At 37.4% G+C, this 17,067-nt stretch overlaps 2 protein-coding genes across 2 annotated transcripts in view; both read right to left on the bottom strand.

The window, feature by feature from the left end:
* LOC144444240 (alpha-tocopherol transfer protein-like) overlaps window positions 1–2,957 on the bottom strand; it is a 5,422-nt gene extending 2,465 nt beyond the window's left edge. Inside the window, exon 1 of the mRNA XM_078133653.1 lies at window positions 2,585–2,957. Within this exon, the coding sequence (XP_077989779.1) occupies window positions 2,585–2,957 (373 nt within the window). The remainder of the gene's footprint in view (window positions 1–2,584) is intronic.
* A 1,975-nt stretch (window positions 2,958–4,932) lies between these two features.
* LOC144444790 (endoglucanase 4-like) lies at window positions 4,933–16,484 on the bottom strand. The gene is made up of 10 exons (XM_078134328.1): window positions 16,316–16,484; window positions 13,127–13,291; window positions 12,446–12,645; window positions 11,908–12,073; window positions 10,979–11,075; window positions 9,103–9,265; window positions 8,121–8,268; window positions 7,419–7,587; window positions 6,510–6,703; window positions 4,933–5,363 (listed from the first exon to the last, which is right to left on the bottom strand). The coding sequence occupies exons 1-10, from the start codon at window positions 16,434–16,436 to the stop codon at window positions 5,296–5,298; spliced, it is 1,491 nt and encodes a 496-aa protein (XP_077990454.1). The 5' UTR covers window positions 16,437–16,484; the 3' UTR covers window positions 4,933–5,295.
* Window positions 16,485–17,067: the final 583 nt, after the last annotated feature.

A 17,067-nucleotide genomic window follows, 5' to 3' on the forward strand; every position in this document is an offset into this window, starting at 1 on the left:
ATATAATAACTCTAGACCTGTCTTGTCAGGACCACCATTTTGAAGTCAGATATACGTCTTCGAAACCAATCCCTACTGGGTGAATCACCGTAAGCACAGGCGAGCACACCCATGCCATGCCATGCCACACAGTCACATACATACATACATACATACATACATACATACATACATACATACATACATACATACATACATACATACATACATACATACATACATACATACACACACACATACATACATACATACATACATACATACATACATACTTACACACATACATACATACATACATACATACATACATACATACATACGTACGTACGTGCGCATGCGTGCGTGCGTGCGTGCGTGTGTGCAGACAGGCAGGCATACAGACAGACAGACAGACAGACAGACAGACAGACAGACATACATACATACATACATACATACACAGAAAGACAGACAAACAGACACATACACATACACGCACACACGCACACACGGTCGTGAACCAAAAACCCCAAATAACACAAAATAATCGAAAAACAGTTTGGCTGTGTCCAAATGGGCAGAGAGAAGCACTTTAAGTGGATTCATATAAAATAATTCACCGATAGTTTCTCACGAACGTTTACGCACCAATATCATCACGAAACAAAGAGGAAACGATCGATATATAAATTATTTTTTTTAACAGTGGACGGGAGTTTGTTTCTGTACTGAGAAAGTTAATCCAATTTATAGATACAAGTCTTTCCCATAACAGGTATACATTAAAAAACTTATTTATATATGGCCGGTACAGACAACCCTCCCGACGTAAACCAAATGAACGTGCCCTTGGTATGGTTTCGTTATATATAGTGCTTATTTGTGACGTAGTGTGTGTCTTATTCGTTCCATCAGTGTCGCGTGTTCACAATGGTCGAACTATGGCCTTGCCTGTAATACTAGAGTCATCTCTTCCACTAACAATGTCTGAACTTTCTGTAAATACCGGTATAATAGGCTTTATTCGTCTGAACCGAACGTCTGAAAGGAGATTCGTCAGTACACTATGTAGCTTTGTATGACTTCGCTCTTCGCGAACACTAGGTAAGGAGTTCAAAACCAAAGTTGTTGTGATTTTTATAGGCTTAGTCATCTCCTAAACTTTTGATAAATTGTGGGTAAGTTGGGTGACGGAACCCTTAATGTGATCTGTCGAATGGCTTGCTGTAACAAATTCCAGGACATATAGAATTATAGTTTAATATTGAACTTTTATTAACTGTATATATGAAAAGACTATACCCTGAAGCAATATCTATGCTGGCAAAATAACTACTTATCTGACTGTGCTAATGAACTCCCATGAACTCTCATTGTCCGAACAAGGGTGCATACACACACAACGAAGCAACCGGCAGTCACACAACTGGTACAGCTAGCTCAAGCAGAAAATTCAACTGTATGTCGTCAGATGCCCCCAATACTGCTACCACTGTCCGTTACTTGCACACTTGAACCTGGGCTCGCTGACGCTGTCAGACTGCAAGTTCTACTCTAGCTGTAGCTGCTGACTCTGCTGGTTTTTCTCGGCGTCCATACAGAACTGATTTTTCATCAGTGTATATCACAAAGTATGTGCTCATTCTGCATGTCATATATTCATAACCAAAAACTCAGTTTCCATTGGCTGATGTGTTCGATGACGTATCCAGTCATTGAAGCCATTGGCCAAAAGTTAATCAAGGCATCCTTGACCTCGTAATATACAATTGTCTTGTGTTGTCTTTAGAGTTAACAATTGTTAATGACCTTGGATACAAATTAATATTGTGATACAAAATATGGGAGTTGTATATATTCTCTGGATGCCATGACTGTCATATCCCTGGGGTAGTCTGTGACCTCGCTCAACCTGTCAATCTGATAGGTGATGACAGGTCCACAGAAAATTGGTGAAGGATATAAGTTTCACAGTATGAAGTTATTATCACGTAACTGAGAAATTGGACGTGAAAATCGCTGGTGTATCTGTTTACTTCATTTTGTCACGGTATATCCATTCCTGTATTTTCTACAAATATATTTTTGTCGGTGCGTCTCTATATGACTCACACACACACACACACACACACACACACACACATACATTTTATATTCATATTAATAATTTTTCTAAGCCACTCACAAAATTGAACCAGTGAGTGTCAAGTGGGGTCATAACCAACATTTCGTATATTGCTACAACATTATGAATAGCAATGTTTGAAAATAAAGTATTTCCATGACAAATTATTAGCACAAAAACATTCAAAGAACGTAAATTATGTATGTATGTATGTATGTATGTATGTATGTATGTATGTATGTATGTATGTATGTATGTATGTATGTATGTATGTATGTATGTATGTGTGTGCGCGTGCGTGGCACTGCGTGTTTAAACAGAATCTCGTCATCATGTCTCATTTTATGGAATGGATAGCAGACAATTGAACTCAGGTTACTGAACCCATGTTTTTCTGACCTTTCTAGTGTTTGTGTGTACGGCTTTGAAAGATATGACATTCTCATACTGCCTCCTCGTCAAATTAGAAATACTACTTACCTATTCTGTTGATGATAATAAAGGCACCTTTATCGTCTCTTGCAGTTAACAGACATTGCATATCCTGATTTAAAGCCGCCGTTATACTAGACGGTCGAAGGTCGTCAAACACCTGTGGATATTCTCTGCGTATTTCATAATATCGGACGAGGCTGTCGAAGGCCTTGTCAATTTTAAACTTTCTTACTCGCAAAAACCGTAATAGGAATGCGTCGTCAGTACAAAACTTGATATCTGGTCTTGACTTCGTTCTCTCTCGTAAGCTATCAATGCAGGTCGCCCTAGTTTCTGGATGTTCGTTTAACTCGCGTGCAGCTTTCTCTTGTAAGTATTTACTCAGCGTACATACATATCTATTGCCCGTCGAAGCCATATCGCATTACCACCACTACTGGGGTCTTGTTTTCTTTTCCAGCTAGATCAGATGGAAATGCGGAAATTCGTTGTAAAGATATTATGGTAACTTGACCGGGACGAATTATACTGCAGGTAACAACAGCTAACATATGGAAATGTCGTCACCTTAAAGATTAACATTGAGACTTGTATCCTTGTAGGACGTCAGCAAACATGACACCACTAGTGTAGGGCTTGCGTCATTGAATACAAGGACAATGATTTCAGGACGTGGTCATGCGCGTTACAGAGAGGTGCAAACTATTGTACATAAGGTAACGATATAGAAAGTCTCACTCGAGTTGTTCTATTGTTGCGTACTCATTGTCTTTTGACACTGAAATTTAGGTCGAAGCAAACTATTGCAGTACTGAAAATTAATAGAATTTTACTGGAAAATAACTTCGATTTAAACTTACAGGCCTCAATATTAAAGCAAAAAGTCATTGGTAGACTTAAAGGTCATGAATTGAATGTAGGTCAGCACGCTATCACTACGTATATATCACTGTTTGTATAAATAGAAACCAGTATTGAAGTGCAGTGACATGCGCACAAAGCCCAGGTGAGTTGTGAGATCCCAAATTTATCAAATGTCAAAACACGTACTACCTGTACCCACGCAGTATTTTCATTTTTGTAACTCAGTCTGTAACCCAGCCACAACTCTTGATAAATTAGGATATAGTACTATTAAAACACACACAATGTATACTAAAACATTTATGAGCTACTTCGAATTGACATGGGAGTGTACCCCCGGGAGTGTACCAAAGACGGTTAGACATGCACAACGAAGCTTGGTGACAGGGGCTACTGTACATATAAATTACATAATTATATTATCTTTTTCGCGAATTAATTCTACCAGTTCTTGGACACTTTTCAGCATGTTTTAGTTCTCGGCATGATATAATCCTATGACGACCTACGAAAATATGTCAAAGGTTGTAAAAACGTTATTCACAAATATCCGTACGCAGTAGTATAAATATGGAGAACGGATAACTGACGAGGGCTTCTTGTCTGTTGAATTACTCAGCTTCAATGCTTCAATGAGCAAGAGTGGCGCATGGTGTCTTCAAATCTTCCTAGCCGACCAAAGGAATACCGATATATTTCTGTAGTATCTGATTTATTTACATACTTAGTGATAGGTAAAGCACTATGATGAAGCTTTTAGATTAAGATGTCATTGACCGTTACTCTGTGTCGAGTCGTTCAGGAGACTCTTGTCAAACTTACATTACAAAGAATTTTTTGGAAAATGTGTCAATACTTTGAAAGTGGACACGGGGTAAATAAATGGTGACTATAAAAGGTATAAATTGTGTGCAATACACACGTGCACTTTATTATTTCAAGGATTAGCACGTTATTTTTGTTTTCATCTACCATATTCGCATTAGTCACTAATTATGCAGCCATTTTCGAAAGGGGGTGTTACCATAGGTCGTCCCGGATCCCATATTAGAGAAAATGAAGACTAAAACATGCCAATTACATGACTGTACTTGAAAAAAATGCGTTTTAGACTACTTTGTGTATTTCTGAAAAATACACCATCCTGAACGAAAACTTAAAAAAAAAACCAATGTCATGTTGTTCAGAACGGGGAAAGATGCCTAGATGGGCAGCAGGTAGATTGGAGAAGGCTTCAGTATTAGACCAAAAAATTGTTTCTGGTCAGCGCGCGCATCACTTAAATTAAATACCATCGCATAGCAAAGAAAATGTCTGAAGACATCCATACATTTAATGGTGATATTACAGTAATATTCTGTCCTTCACACGTTCACTTTAATGATAAAATGAATAACGCCAGTGCTACGTAGTTTAGATGCTTCTTTTTATTGCGATATATTCATATGCAGAGTTAGATAAGCAAAAGGAAAAACTACTTTCAAAATATACAAACATTCAATCAAATTACATATCGATGGTTATGTAACACCTGTTAGGGCTATATCAGCCAGTTACATATCGATGGTTATGCATCAATTATTAGGGCTATGTCATGTCAGCCAATTTTTGTGATGGAAAATAGGTCGCACCTCAAGTTAATTCTAACCACACTATAGCAATGCCAATTGACATATGTGATGCAATATTATGAATATGTAATGTTATGATAACAGATGAAAGAAAAACTTGAACTTTAATATCCACTGATCTAAACATAATTTTCTTGTCTAGCATTTTAATCATCATCTGGGAAAACATGCGCAAAGGACACTAAAAACAATAAGGTAGATTAGTTGGTGAGAATTCTGTAGATCAACGTCGATTTGTCACCGTACATCAAACCCTCGTTATTAAACTCGGCTATTAAGAATGGAACAAGCAGGTGGAAGTTCCTTGTCCTTTTTCAATTTCTGGAGCGCTGTAAAAACAAACAAATATATATATATATATTTATGTGTGTGTGTGTGTGTGTGTGTGTGTGTGTGTGTGTATGTTTGTGTGTGTGTGTGTGTATCTGTATTATCTTCGAATTATTGTACTAACTAGCGATAGCTGCGTTACACGTCACAGTAATCATGACGTCACCTTGTTGTCTTTGTTCAGTGCACCTTCACTGGCAGACATGCTAGTGCCGTTATGGCAGACGAAAATAGAAGAAAAAAATGACACAGCACCTGGTCTTATAAAAATTCATGATATGCTCAGTGATATGCAAGCGCAACAACAACATTTAAATGACCGTATTTATAACGAATTCAGAAGAGAATTCAAGAGCACCTGAAGTATAACCAGTGACAGGAAAGCATTTACAGGGGGAACTTGTTACAAACGGGCAAAGTAAACAATAACACTCGGCACAACGTGCTGGAAGTAGAGGGACAGGTATGATTTGATAAGAACAGTTTAATGGCCCCTTTACATGTACATGACATGCCAGGGGAACTTGAAATTCATTTGTGAGTGTGAACTATTATATAAAGAGACCATAAAACTGTTCTTATCAAATGGTGGAATGCAATATTTGTCTCTGTACTTCCAACATGCTGTACCAAGTGTTATTAATCAATTCACTTGTTTACTTTCGCTATTTGCAATAAGTTCCGCTTGCAAATGCTTGATTGTCGCTGGTTGTTATTTCAACGCTCTGCCTTTGAACTTCCCAAGGCCATCTTCCATATATTGCAATGTGCAAACAACCAACGTGCTACACCAGGCAATCGCACTCTTTGCTATATTGCTATCTTAAGTATTGCAGATTCATAATGTTGTATCAAACAGAGCCACTGAACGGTAACATGAAAAGGGCTAATTTACAAACCTAATAGTTCGGAATGTGTACAGCACGTTTGAGTGCCATTCGGCATTCTAAATACCTCTTATGCAACCCTGTGATATGATAGCCATAAGGTACGTGGAGACAATTCACATGGTAAGTGGCATACAATACAGTAAAGTACCGACAATAACAGTCTACATCCTCGCTATCAGTTTGAACGTCCTTCCCGGGCCGATTCAAACGTCACTTCCGCTTCAAACGTCACTTCCGCTTTGAACATTCACATACCTGCCATTGCTCCTTGGAATGGAGCATTGTAGTCACATGCCACCTCATTGTGTTGGAAATCTGCCCGATTATCAGTCCATTCATCCTCCTTGTTTGGGCCGCCTACTAATGCCCCACTCAATGTATGATAGTTACAGCCTGAGTTCTTAAAGGCATTGGCATAGGTACATGGTATATGGAGGTCTGGACAGGAGCTGAGAAGTAAAGAGAATGTACATAGACTGTACTGACATAGACACATTTTTCACCGGTTAAATTAAGTTGATATGAAATGATCATCTGTGAGACATTTTTTTATTGATTATTCCTTATCTAACCACTAAGCTCAATATTCTCTTCATAATTGCAAAACGATCAGATTGGCATGATTTATACAACACTTACTATCACTTACCGTCTGTCTGTCTGTCTGTCTGTCTGTCTCTGTCTGTCTCTGTCTGTCTGTCTATATATATCTCTCTCTCTCTCTCTCTCTCGATTATAGATTTACAGAATAAATCTAATGATTCAGATATGTAAATTTAGAAGACCAAATAATAACTAGAAGCAACACACTTTGTTGAATTTAGAATGTAAAATTGATTACTTTTTGTATTTGACAGGACAAAATAATCAATAAAATTTCTAACCTCTGAAAAGATAACAAAAATGCAATTGCAATTTATGAATTTATAAAGTTACAATTTATGAATGAAATCCCATTCAAACATCTGCTTCTGACATGACACTATCAAAAAGTAAATAGTTTTATTTCAACTTCACACTGTGGCATAAACAATCTCATGGGTGTTATTTCAAGGGAGCTATCAATAATATTGATTGACCAGCACCAAAAACTAAATGATCAATCATCAGTTGAACGTCATCAATTGTATTTTCTGAATCCCCTCCTCTCCTCCCTTACCTTACCTTGCTCTATGATGTGGTTTACATGGTGGGTTTGTCCCATAGTCAATGACGAAACTGTTATTTACGTGGTCACCAAGTATATAATTAGTCTGGTTACAGGCAAACTCTCGATACGCTTTAGGATATAGTCCATATTGTGCGGCAACAAGTGCTAGGAAGGAGACTGCGGCTGTAAAGTTGGTGATGAAATCATTATTAAACATGAGTCTATGACGTTTCACAACTATTCTCTGGTAAGGGTTCAGCTTCGAAGTTTTGATATATTTAGTACAATTAATCAGCAATACTGTACTGATTTCAATATTAAATGGCTATGCAGAATTCAAATACATGTAGTAATCATTTTTAAGTTCTGCAAATGCTGACATTTTACCATGTGCTTGGGGAAAAAACAAAAAAACAGGTTACTCGTAAATCCGCTTCATTAAATGGTGCATCATTGCAAAGTCATTATCTTTCCATCATTAACATGAAGCAATCAACATAGAACATTGCATTACTTGTAAGTACAGAAATTTGCCTCCATAATTGAGACTGGGATGGGGTTGTGGGTGGGTTTTATCATTTTTTTCTCGAATACGTTTAAGGCCTAAATATAAATAACCCCACATTACTTTCTTTCTGAGCATGCCCAGTTTGGAATTCAAGTTGGCTACTAAGGACTTCTATTAGACAGATAAAGACAAAAGGTCGTTGACCTACATGCGTGTCTTAGTGATCCCCATTCATCTCTGAAATACAGTCCTCTAGGCGTGTACATGGTAGGTGCATTAAGTGGCAGAATACCGTTCAGATATTTCTCTATGTGTGTTTTGTATCTATCGCTCTTTGTTAACTTATACAACAACAACTGGAAACAAAGAAGATTCTGTTAGACTAAAATATAATATAATATACTAGAATAGAATATGATAGGAAAGAATAGAATAGATAGAGTAGAAGAGAGTAGAACAGAATAGGATAGAATAGAATTAAATAGACTAGAATATAATGTAATGTGATGTAATATGATAGAATAGAATAGAATAGAATAGAATAGAATATAATAGAATATGATGATATGATATATAAAATAATACAGTAAAATATGAGTAGAATAGAATAGAATAGAATAGAATGTTAAAATAGAATAGAATGCAATAGAATAGAATAGAATAAAATAGACTAGGTGTAGAATAGAACAGAACATGATAGAATAGAATAGAGACTAGAATATAATGTAATAGAATAGAATAGAGTAGACTAGGATATAATAGAATATAATAGAATGCAATAGAATAGAATGGATAGAATAGAATAAAATAGACTAGGAGTAGAATAGAACAGAACATGATAGAATAGAATAGAATAGAATAGAATAGAATAGGATAGGATATGATATAATAGAATAGACTAGAATATAATGTAATGTAATAGAATATAGTATAATAGAATAGAATAGAATAGAATAGAATAGAATAGAATAGAATAGAATAGAATAGAATAGAATAGAATAGAATAAAAACACAAATATGAAGACTTGATGGACTATTAGACTGGATAGAAACTTCCAATAGTGATTTTGCTAGGGTCATCATCTTCTGTACAATATTTCCGTTCAACCTACCAAATTATCATTGGCACTAACTATTTACATATTGAGGGATTGCGAGGGAGGAAGGGGAGGGGGGCTTTGAAATCTTGCCTTTGACCCCTCTCTGGAATCTCCCCAACCAAATATCCAAGCTTTCCCCCACAGGTCGTACTCTTCATACATGTGGATGGCTTCATCTAAGTAATCTGTGTCATTTGTAGCAATGTGAACCCAGATTGCTGCCCAGAGTAACTCATCCTCCCAGCGGACGTTCCTAATGAACGAGAAAGGTAGAAACGAGTAAACGTATTAGCACATCATATCTGAATTAAAAATGAGGGTGTCGACCCCAAAACAATAAGAATAGCTGTTTTCACTTTGTAGGTCGCGATGTTTGAGTTTATGACCCCTGGTGACACTTTGGAGGTCACGATGTAGGAGATACTGGTTGACATCATATTTTCCATTTTCAATAGATATTTCCACACTTCAATCATATCCCCTCTTTTTCTCCTAACAACTTACTTGGGATTTCCAGATGTACTAGCTGGTTACATAACTTAAATCAGGTAGTTATCCAAGGCGAATGGTATTCGGCGAAACGAAACGAAACGAAACGAAACAAGGCTTATGGTATTCAGCGAAACGATGTTTGGTGGCTATCCTAAGAACACAGAATCTTTAGTAAACTGAGGTATACTACACAACATTGGCATATCCCAAATGGGGACGTACAAACTACAATTGCAATAAATAATCTTTTCAGAGAGTCTTTTTCAAGATGTGTGTACGATCTTCTTATCAATCCAACAATCTATATATTGTAATATTGTATCTTCATAAATATATCACTGTAGAACGTATCTTTTACTAGTCTGTAAGATACAGACATTCGTGCCATGTTATCAGCCAGCACTCATCATCTGTTCTTTTCTATGGCACTATGCCTGCTAGATCAAAGAATTTAGGCCACTCTTTGAACTTGTGATTAGAAGTTCAAACAGAGGTCATTGTGTAGATGAAAAGTCAAATAGACAGAAATTTCTGCTTCTGATGTTAAGAACGATTGTTGTTATGGTGATACTTGTTGATAAAACTCTAGACTTTGGCCCGGAAACGTATGTTTACTATTGACATAAGATTAGGTGGGCTGGTCTCATAAATCATCATTGAAAGGCTGACATCATGGCCAGTTTGACACCTATTAGAACATAATGGTATTTGATTGGCTGCAACCAAATATGGTTGCACTGTGTAGGATATTGGGTAGACTAGCACAGTCGTGGTTAAGAAGCATAGGGCTGAACAACACGACATATCTTATAGTGTAATTTTTTACGACTCACAATGATTGCTGTGGCTGAAGAGTTTGTGGAGTTTTCCACTACTGCTACCGCCATTGAATAATTGCTGTGTTTTGATCTAATTGGCAGAGCTGGAGACCCAAACTCCCTCATGGGATGGGCACAATTGCAAGTTACATTATCAGGAACTAAGGACAACATCCCCTGTCCACCACACTATTCCCCTTCCAGTCCATGGAAGACTCACGCCCCTCTTCACACCACAACTAACAATTGATTCACTGCATGGTTGTCAGCATATACCGACCGCAAGGGGGGGGGGGTCTAACTACATTCTCGTCCCACACTACTTGCCGTATTTGATAGGGATAGGGAGTGGTGATACGGACTAGGTATTCACTAACAAGTCAAGATGGGTTGTCATCAGCGATTTGACTGATATGTTGTGATATTAAAGTGTATAATAGTGATAGCGATGGGATGTGGAACCGATGGGATGTCAAACTCACAAACTAAGACAAACTTACATAATGCAATGCGTCAAAGTAAAACGTTACCCTCCCTATTTATCAAAAATATGACCCCCTGACGAGAACCGATCTGTAGAATTTGACCTCCTCCATCCACCCCCGTCCATAATTACTGAAAGACTCCTTCCATGCATGAAATACGTCATTACTTACTCGTAATGCCCCAAGTCTGGGTAAACCCCAAGTCGTTTCTTGGCAAGTCTATATAAGTCCACAGCTTCTTCACGGTATATTTCAGCAAGAGTCTCGTCTGAGGATAGAAACAGAATTGAGAAATTTAAGTTTCACCATTTGATGAAGTTATTCCTACCAAGTCAAACATAAAAACATGACATTTCGGTAAGTGCAGGAAACATTTGTTAGTCTACGCACTGTTGTGAAACAACAACAACAACAACAACAACAACAACAACAACAACTTCAACAACAGCAGCAGGTAACAACAACAACAACAACAACAACAACAACAACAACATTTTTGACATTGTGTTGATTTTAATCTGAGACCACAACAGAAATAATGGTCTATAGTGGTCTATAGTGGTCTATAGTGTTCTGATTTTGAATGCACCGTCATGGTTTAGTAAGTCGTGACATTCAGAGATCGATGAAACGAATTATTATCAAACGGTGTAAATGAAGCTGAGATGTAATAAAACAATTTTATCTGAAATCAGATTACTACAGTTTTGTAGAGGGCGCCATACAAACGTCCTACCACTCGTCTTTCCATAGTGTTGATACAGAGGGCGCTGTACAAATCCAATGATTATTAACACTCAAATTGTGCATCCTTTCGATATAGCAATTAACATATCAGTTGTTGAGTTGAAAGCTATGTACGATTATTATTTTGGTGGTATATATATCTTATGGATTCACTTATTACAGGAGCAATCGAGAGCAACAACTTGTTTGGGTCGTAAGAGGCATACTCTAGCATCTTAAAAGTCAAGTCAACATCAACTCCCTCCTCATCCGGAAAAAAATGTGACGCTTCGTTTTACCACAAGATAACATTTTCAATGAACTTTAAGTTGATATACATGAGTCGAAATCATCTTCCACAGTCAAATACTCACTGCCTCCTGCTTGCGTCAACGCTACAGAACAAGACGCCAAGGCTGCCGCTGCTCCTGATATGACGTCAGACCCGTTCACCTTTCCGTTGATTCTGAAGGCTTCCCTGTCGTATTCTAAATCTTCTGGACGTTGCCAATACTGATGATCCAAAGCACCATCAGCAACCTAAAACAAATATAACAAATCATGTCAAAGGACAACATAACGCACTTGCACCAGCACCACCTTTGTCATCGTCATCGTCATCGTCATCGTCATCGTCATCGTCATCGTCATCGTCACCACCACCACCACCACCACCACCACCACCACCACCACCACCACCACCACCACCAACATCAACAACAACAACAACAACAACAACAACAGCAGCAACAGCAACAACAACAACATCATCATCATCATCAACAACAACAACAACAACAACAACACCACCAACAACAATGATAACAACAACAACAACAACAACAACAACAACAACAACAACAATATCAACATCAACAAAGCAAGACACCATTCTCCCCACTGTCTACTCACCTGGTAGTAAAACACATTGGCTTTGGTGTGACATTTTACGAAATAATCACATGGCCATTGAATACTATCCAACATTAATGCTACTAAATCTTCATCTTCAGTACTTGCATCTATGTAGCCATCCATGAATTCAATGAAACCCCATGCCAGCACGGTCGTCGACCATGCCATAGGCAGACCAAACTTAACGTGGTCACCAGCTGTCAACAATTATGTGAGAAAAAATCGAGCTGTGAAGAATTCACCAATACAATACTTATAGAGAATTTAAAAAAAATAACTAGAGGCCTCAGACAACAACAGGCTATAAAAAAATCGGTGAATATCTAGACCATGGCACCTTCAAAGACTTACACGAGATGTTATATGAAATGTTTGTCTGTCTAATGTTGTATTTGTATAGCATGCAATGAAAGAGAGACACTACTTTCATTGTAAAATGATGTATTTGAAAGCATCTTCACCATTTCTTTGTATTTTCCCTTTTAAAGTAATCAACCAATTTCATTTCACAGACTGACCTTGGAGTATGAGGGTCAAAGCCAATATACAGCATCCATTGGATGTTGTCTTTTGCACTATTTGATATTTGAACTATGAGTAACATCGATGTGTGACCTATGAACCCATGCAGACACTCTCTACCATTGTATTGTTCACATAATTTATTGTTATACAAACCATCAAACCATCCCCCTGTTAAATCTTCTCCGTTTCTACCAGCATCGTCTAAACACGAGTCACCTCTCCAGTCAATACGATTTGTGTCCGGTAGTTTACCAGATCGTTGAGCCTCATAGAACAATATTGACTTCGATATCAGACTGACAAAATGGTGAGGGCGCTCTGTAGAAAGAGAACGGTTATTCTTATTCTTTAGACTCGACCATTACAAAACGCCCTTTGAGATTGAAAATGAATTAAATTGATCGAAATTAGATATAGTCTTTGTCAAAGTGAAGTTTCATTTGTGACTCTAAAATTGCAAAAATGTCGGATTACGGCTCGTCAATTTGCATACCAATTAAAAAGCTCAATATCCATGCCTATCGAAGCCGATTAGACCATTACCATATTTACATGAATGTAGACCAAGTACTGACAATCCAGAGGGACTATAGAGTTTCAATTAGGCGGCATGATGTTACTACCAAACCAGAGTGACTATAGAGTTTCAATTAGGCGGCATGATGTTATTACCAAACCAGAGTGACTATACGGTTTCAATTGGGTGGCATGATGTTACTACCAAAACAGAGTGACTATAGAGTTTCAATTACGTGGCATGATATTACTACCAAACCAGAGTGACTGTAGAGTTTCAATTAGGCGGCACGATCATGGTATTTACGTCTCACACAACGTTTTTTTTGTTACGAATTACATAAAACAAAATACAGACACTGACAGCACTCAAGTATATATCAAATGATACATTTTATCTCACTGTCAGCACAAATCCACTGTCGGATGAAACAAGGTAGATTCAAACAAAACTATTAATTTGTACTCACAGTTGCAGTAACATTGCTAAATTTTAATTTTAATTTATTTGGCTCGACAACAACTAAACATACATTGTTGCATTTCTGATGATTTCAGTACATCGCCAATAGTTTCCCTACTCAAACCAATGCAAAATTTCAAAGGCGGACGGTTCCAACCTGTACGTAACAACCACACGGCTGGTTATCTCTACCCAACTACCATACAACCTGGGTGAACCTTGTCCATGTTCGGAGCCCCATTCCCGCCCCCCCCCCTCCACTCACTCACTCATATGTTGACATGTCTGAAAACACATATATGTTGTTACAATGTATATGATCTCCTGAGATACATGTAGCAATGGCGACAAGATTTGTGTTGAGTCAGCTGGTTTACATTGTAAATATGACAGTGGTGACAGCTAAACCCTTATCGTTCGATTTGTGGGTTTTGTGCTAAATGATTATTCCTACCACAAAGCGATGGTTCTCTTCATTTATGTCGACAATAGCTCCAACGCAATGCATCAAAGTGCTTACGCCTTACCTCTAAAAGTTCGTGTCAAGTGATAGGCACGGTTTTAGTTTCCGCTCTTGGGTCCCAAAACTAGTTTTACAGTATGTAATTAGATTCTGTGATCACCTTGTATGTATAAAGACATCAATCATGGATGGGATGGTGAAGTTTGGGTCGGCAAGTATAACATCATATTTCAATGACGTCCCACTATGTAACGTAAGTATGTCTACAAACAACTAAGCAAGTAACACAACCAATTTCTTGATATTTTAGATTGTTCCGTCAATGCATCAAAAGAACATTAAGTAAAGCATGAAAGTCAACGTTTTTACTGTAAGTCAGGAACAGATTCAGAATGGGAATAGACGTATACCATAGAATCCCATGGAATAGCGGATTTGTGTGGAAATTCTGCCGTAATTTCAGCTCCGGACTGAATCATCTTCATTCTTATGACATGTATTAATGATATAAATACCGCTTGTACCTTGACAACCGAGTGGTTTCTGAGTGACTGGAAATATTCAGATGGTAGGACTGTAAGCTTAGTAATTGTAACTTGTTCGTTGCGATGTTGAGCTACATCGTATGGTTAGGACCTAGCTAACACTATATCTCAACAGTGCCGTCTAGGATAGGAAGGTACGATCTAGCTAACGATATGTCAACAGTGCCGTTTAGGAAGTACGATCCAGCTAAAGCTGTATATATAATATAATTACTTTGTGAATAATTATGAGTCCACATAAGATATATTAGCACTAAACCGAGAACGTGGTATCCAAACATTTGGCTTTAAAACTCTACAGGACGACGTCACTTATCCCGTAATCCCATGTTCTCTTATTTCCATATGTTACATTTCACAGTACCTTTGTTCATTTCTCTACGTTGAAAGAAAACCTATAGCGTGTCAAATCTTAGCTCCATATTGATACTTTTATATCTGTATTCTCTTAATAGGCTTAATAGGTGTGTAGCCTCATTCAAGTTGTGGACGATGAAATATTTCGGTGGAGTAATACATCTCTGGTATTTTATCAATGTTATTTGTTTTATTATCAAATAATCATATATATCAGTATTAATTAAACATGGTTTATATATATTGACATTCAGATGCATGTAATTAATTTTTGATTTTAGACTAATAAATTAAAACAACATGTGTTCAATTAATGCGTGACTTGCTCATATTGGAAAAAAAAGACGTGCTTGACTACTAGTAGTTTTATAAGACGGAAGTATTCTGTTTCGAAAGATGATAAAATAAACATTGATTGTAGTCAGGCGCTGAATTATGACTACCGTGCTATTAGAATTGGCAATTTTCACATATGGTGATTATGTAAAAGTTTTCCTTGGAACCAATATTGCGATTTACGAGAACGGGTCAATACGGATGAATATAGAAGCTTTTCTAGCCACTATTCAAAGTATGTAATACGTTTAAACATTTTCCGAAAACACAGCGAATGGAAAAAAAAATGGAGAATGTGGATTACTGTTGCCGTAAAAGAAGCTAAGCGTTTACGACGATTGACTTTCATTTAAAAGACACTGACTGTGTAACATGTACATGTTTAGCATTGGTCTTTGTCGCATTAGAAAAAAAGTAAATGGCTACTTGATAGACAAGTAATTTCATGTTTGACGAACACTTACTCAAATATCTTTCGTATTCGAATTCGTAAACCATCTTTTTCGACAAATTCCTCTTTCCCAACGACCAAACACTTTTCATGTTTTGTGAGATATCTGTTAACTGTTTCGAATTCAAACGTTCATACACAGAAACCTGGATCGAAACCCTGTACGAACTGGAAAAAAGAAATCAAATCAATTTAAGTTTAGTGTACTTACTGGCTGGCTTCTCCTTAATATAGTAGTCATTTGGCGGATCTAGAGTGCTGAGTACTGACTCCTCAACAAAGACCATGAGGCCGAAAGCAGCTGCTGCAACTACCAGTATATACCAAGGCATTCTCCGTTTGGTGTATGCCCTTTCTGCTTGGTCTCTGGAACTACCTGATCACCAAACGAGGCTTTGGAGATGTACAATACAAGTGGACCCTTTTATATATTTCCAACGTTATTGAGAGTCTCGAAGGCCTATTTGTTCTCCCTCTGATACCTCGAAGTTACATCCTCTTACCCCGTGATCCGTCTCACTGTGTGTCACGTGTCATTCACCTAACATTGTGATTGGTTAACGTCAGCATAGCGTCGCAGGCATTTTTCTTGTGAACAATACCGTAATATATATTGCATGACGTCATTGAAAATAGTACCGATTCTGCATACAAACCATTGTATTAGTTTACATTTAGGATGGGAAAATTAATACGCGAAATTCGTAGTAAAACGTCACCTGTTGATCAAAACATGACAAATGTATGATGTAAGGTGACCTATATATCTGTATTTACTATATTTTGGCGATACTACAGTATAAAGTAGTAAAGTGATTTGAGTGACTTGAAATATCATGTATAGCACATCAGATGTTGGCGCAAAACATGGGGAATTTGTAGAAGTATGAGACCTAGAAAACAACGTACACCTATAGTGAATAATTTTTGCATATATCAACTTTTTCGAATTACCGACAAACT

This window comes from Glandiceps talaboti, chromosome 13 (genome assembly GCF_964340395.1).
Source record: "Glandiceps talaboti chromosome 13, keGlaTala1.1, whole genome shotgun sequence".
In the NCBI taxonomy this organism is placed as follows: domain Eukaryota; kingdom Metazoa; phylum Hemichordata; class Enteropneusta; family Spengelidae; genus Glandiceps; species Glandiceps talaboti.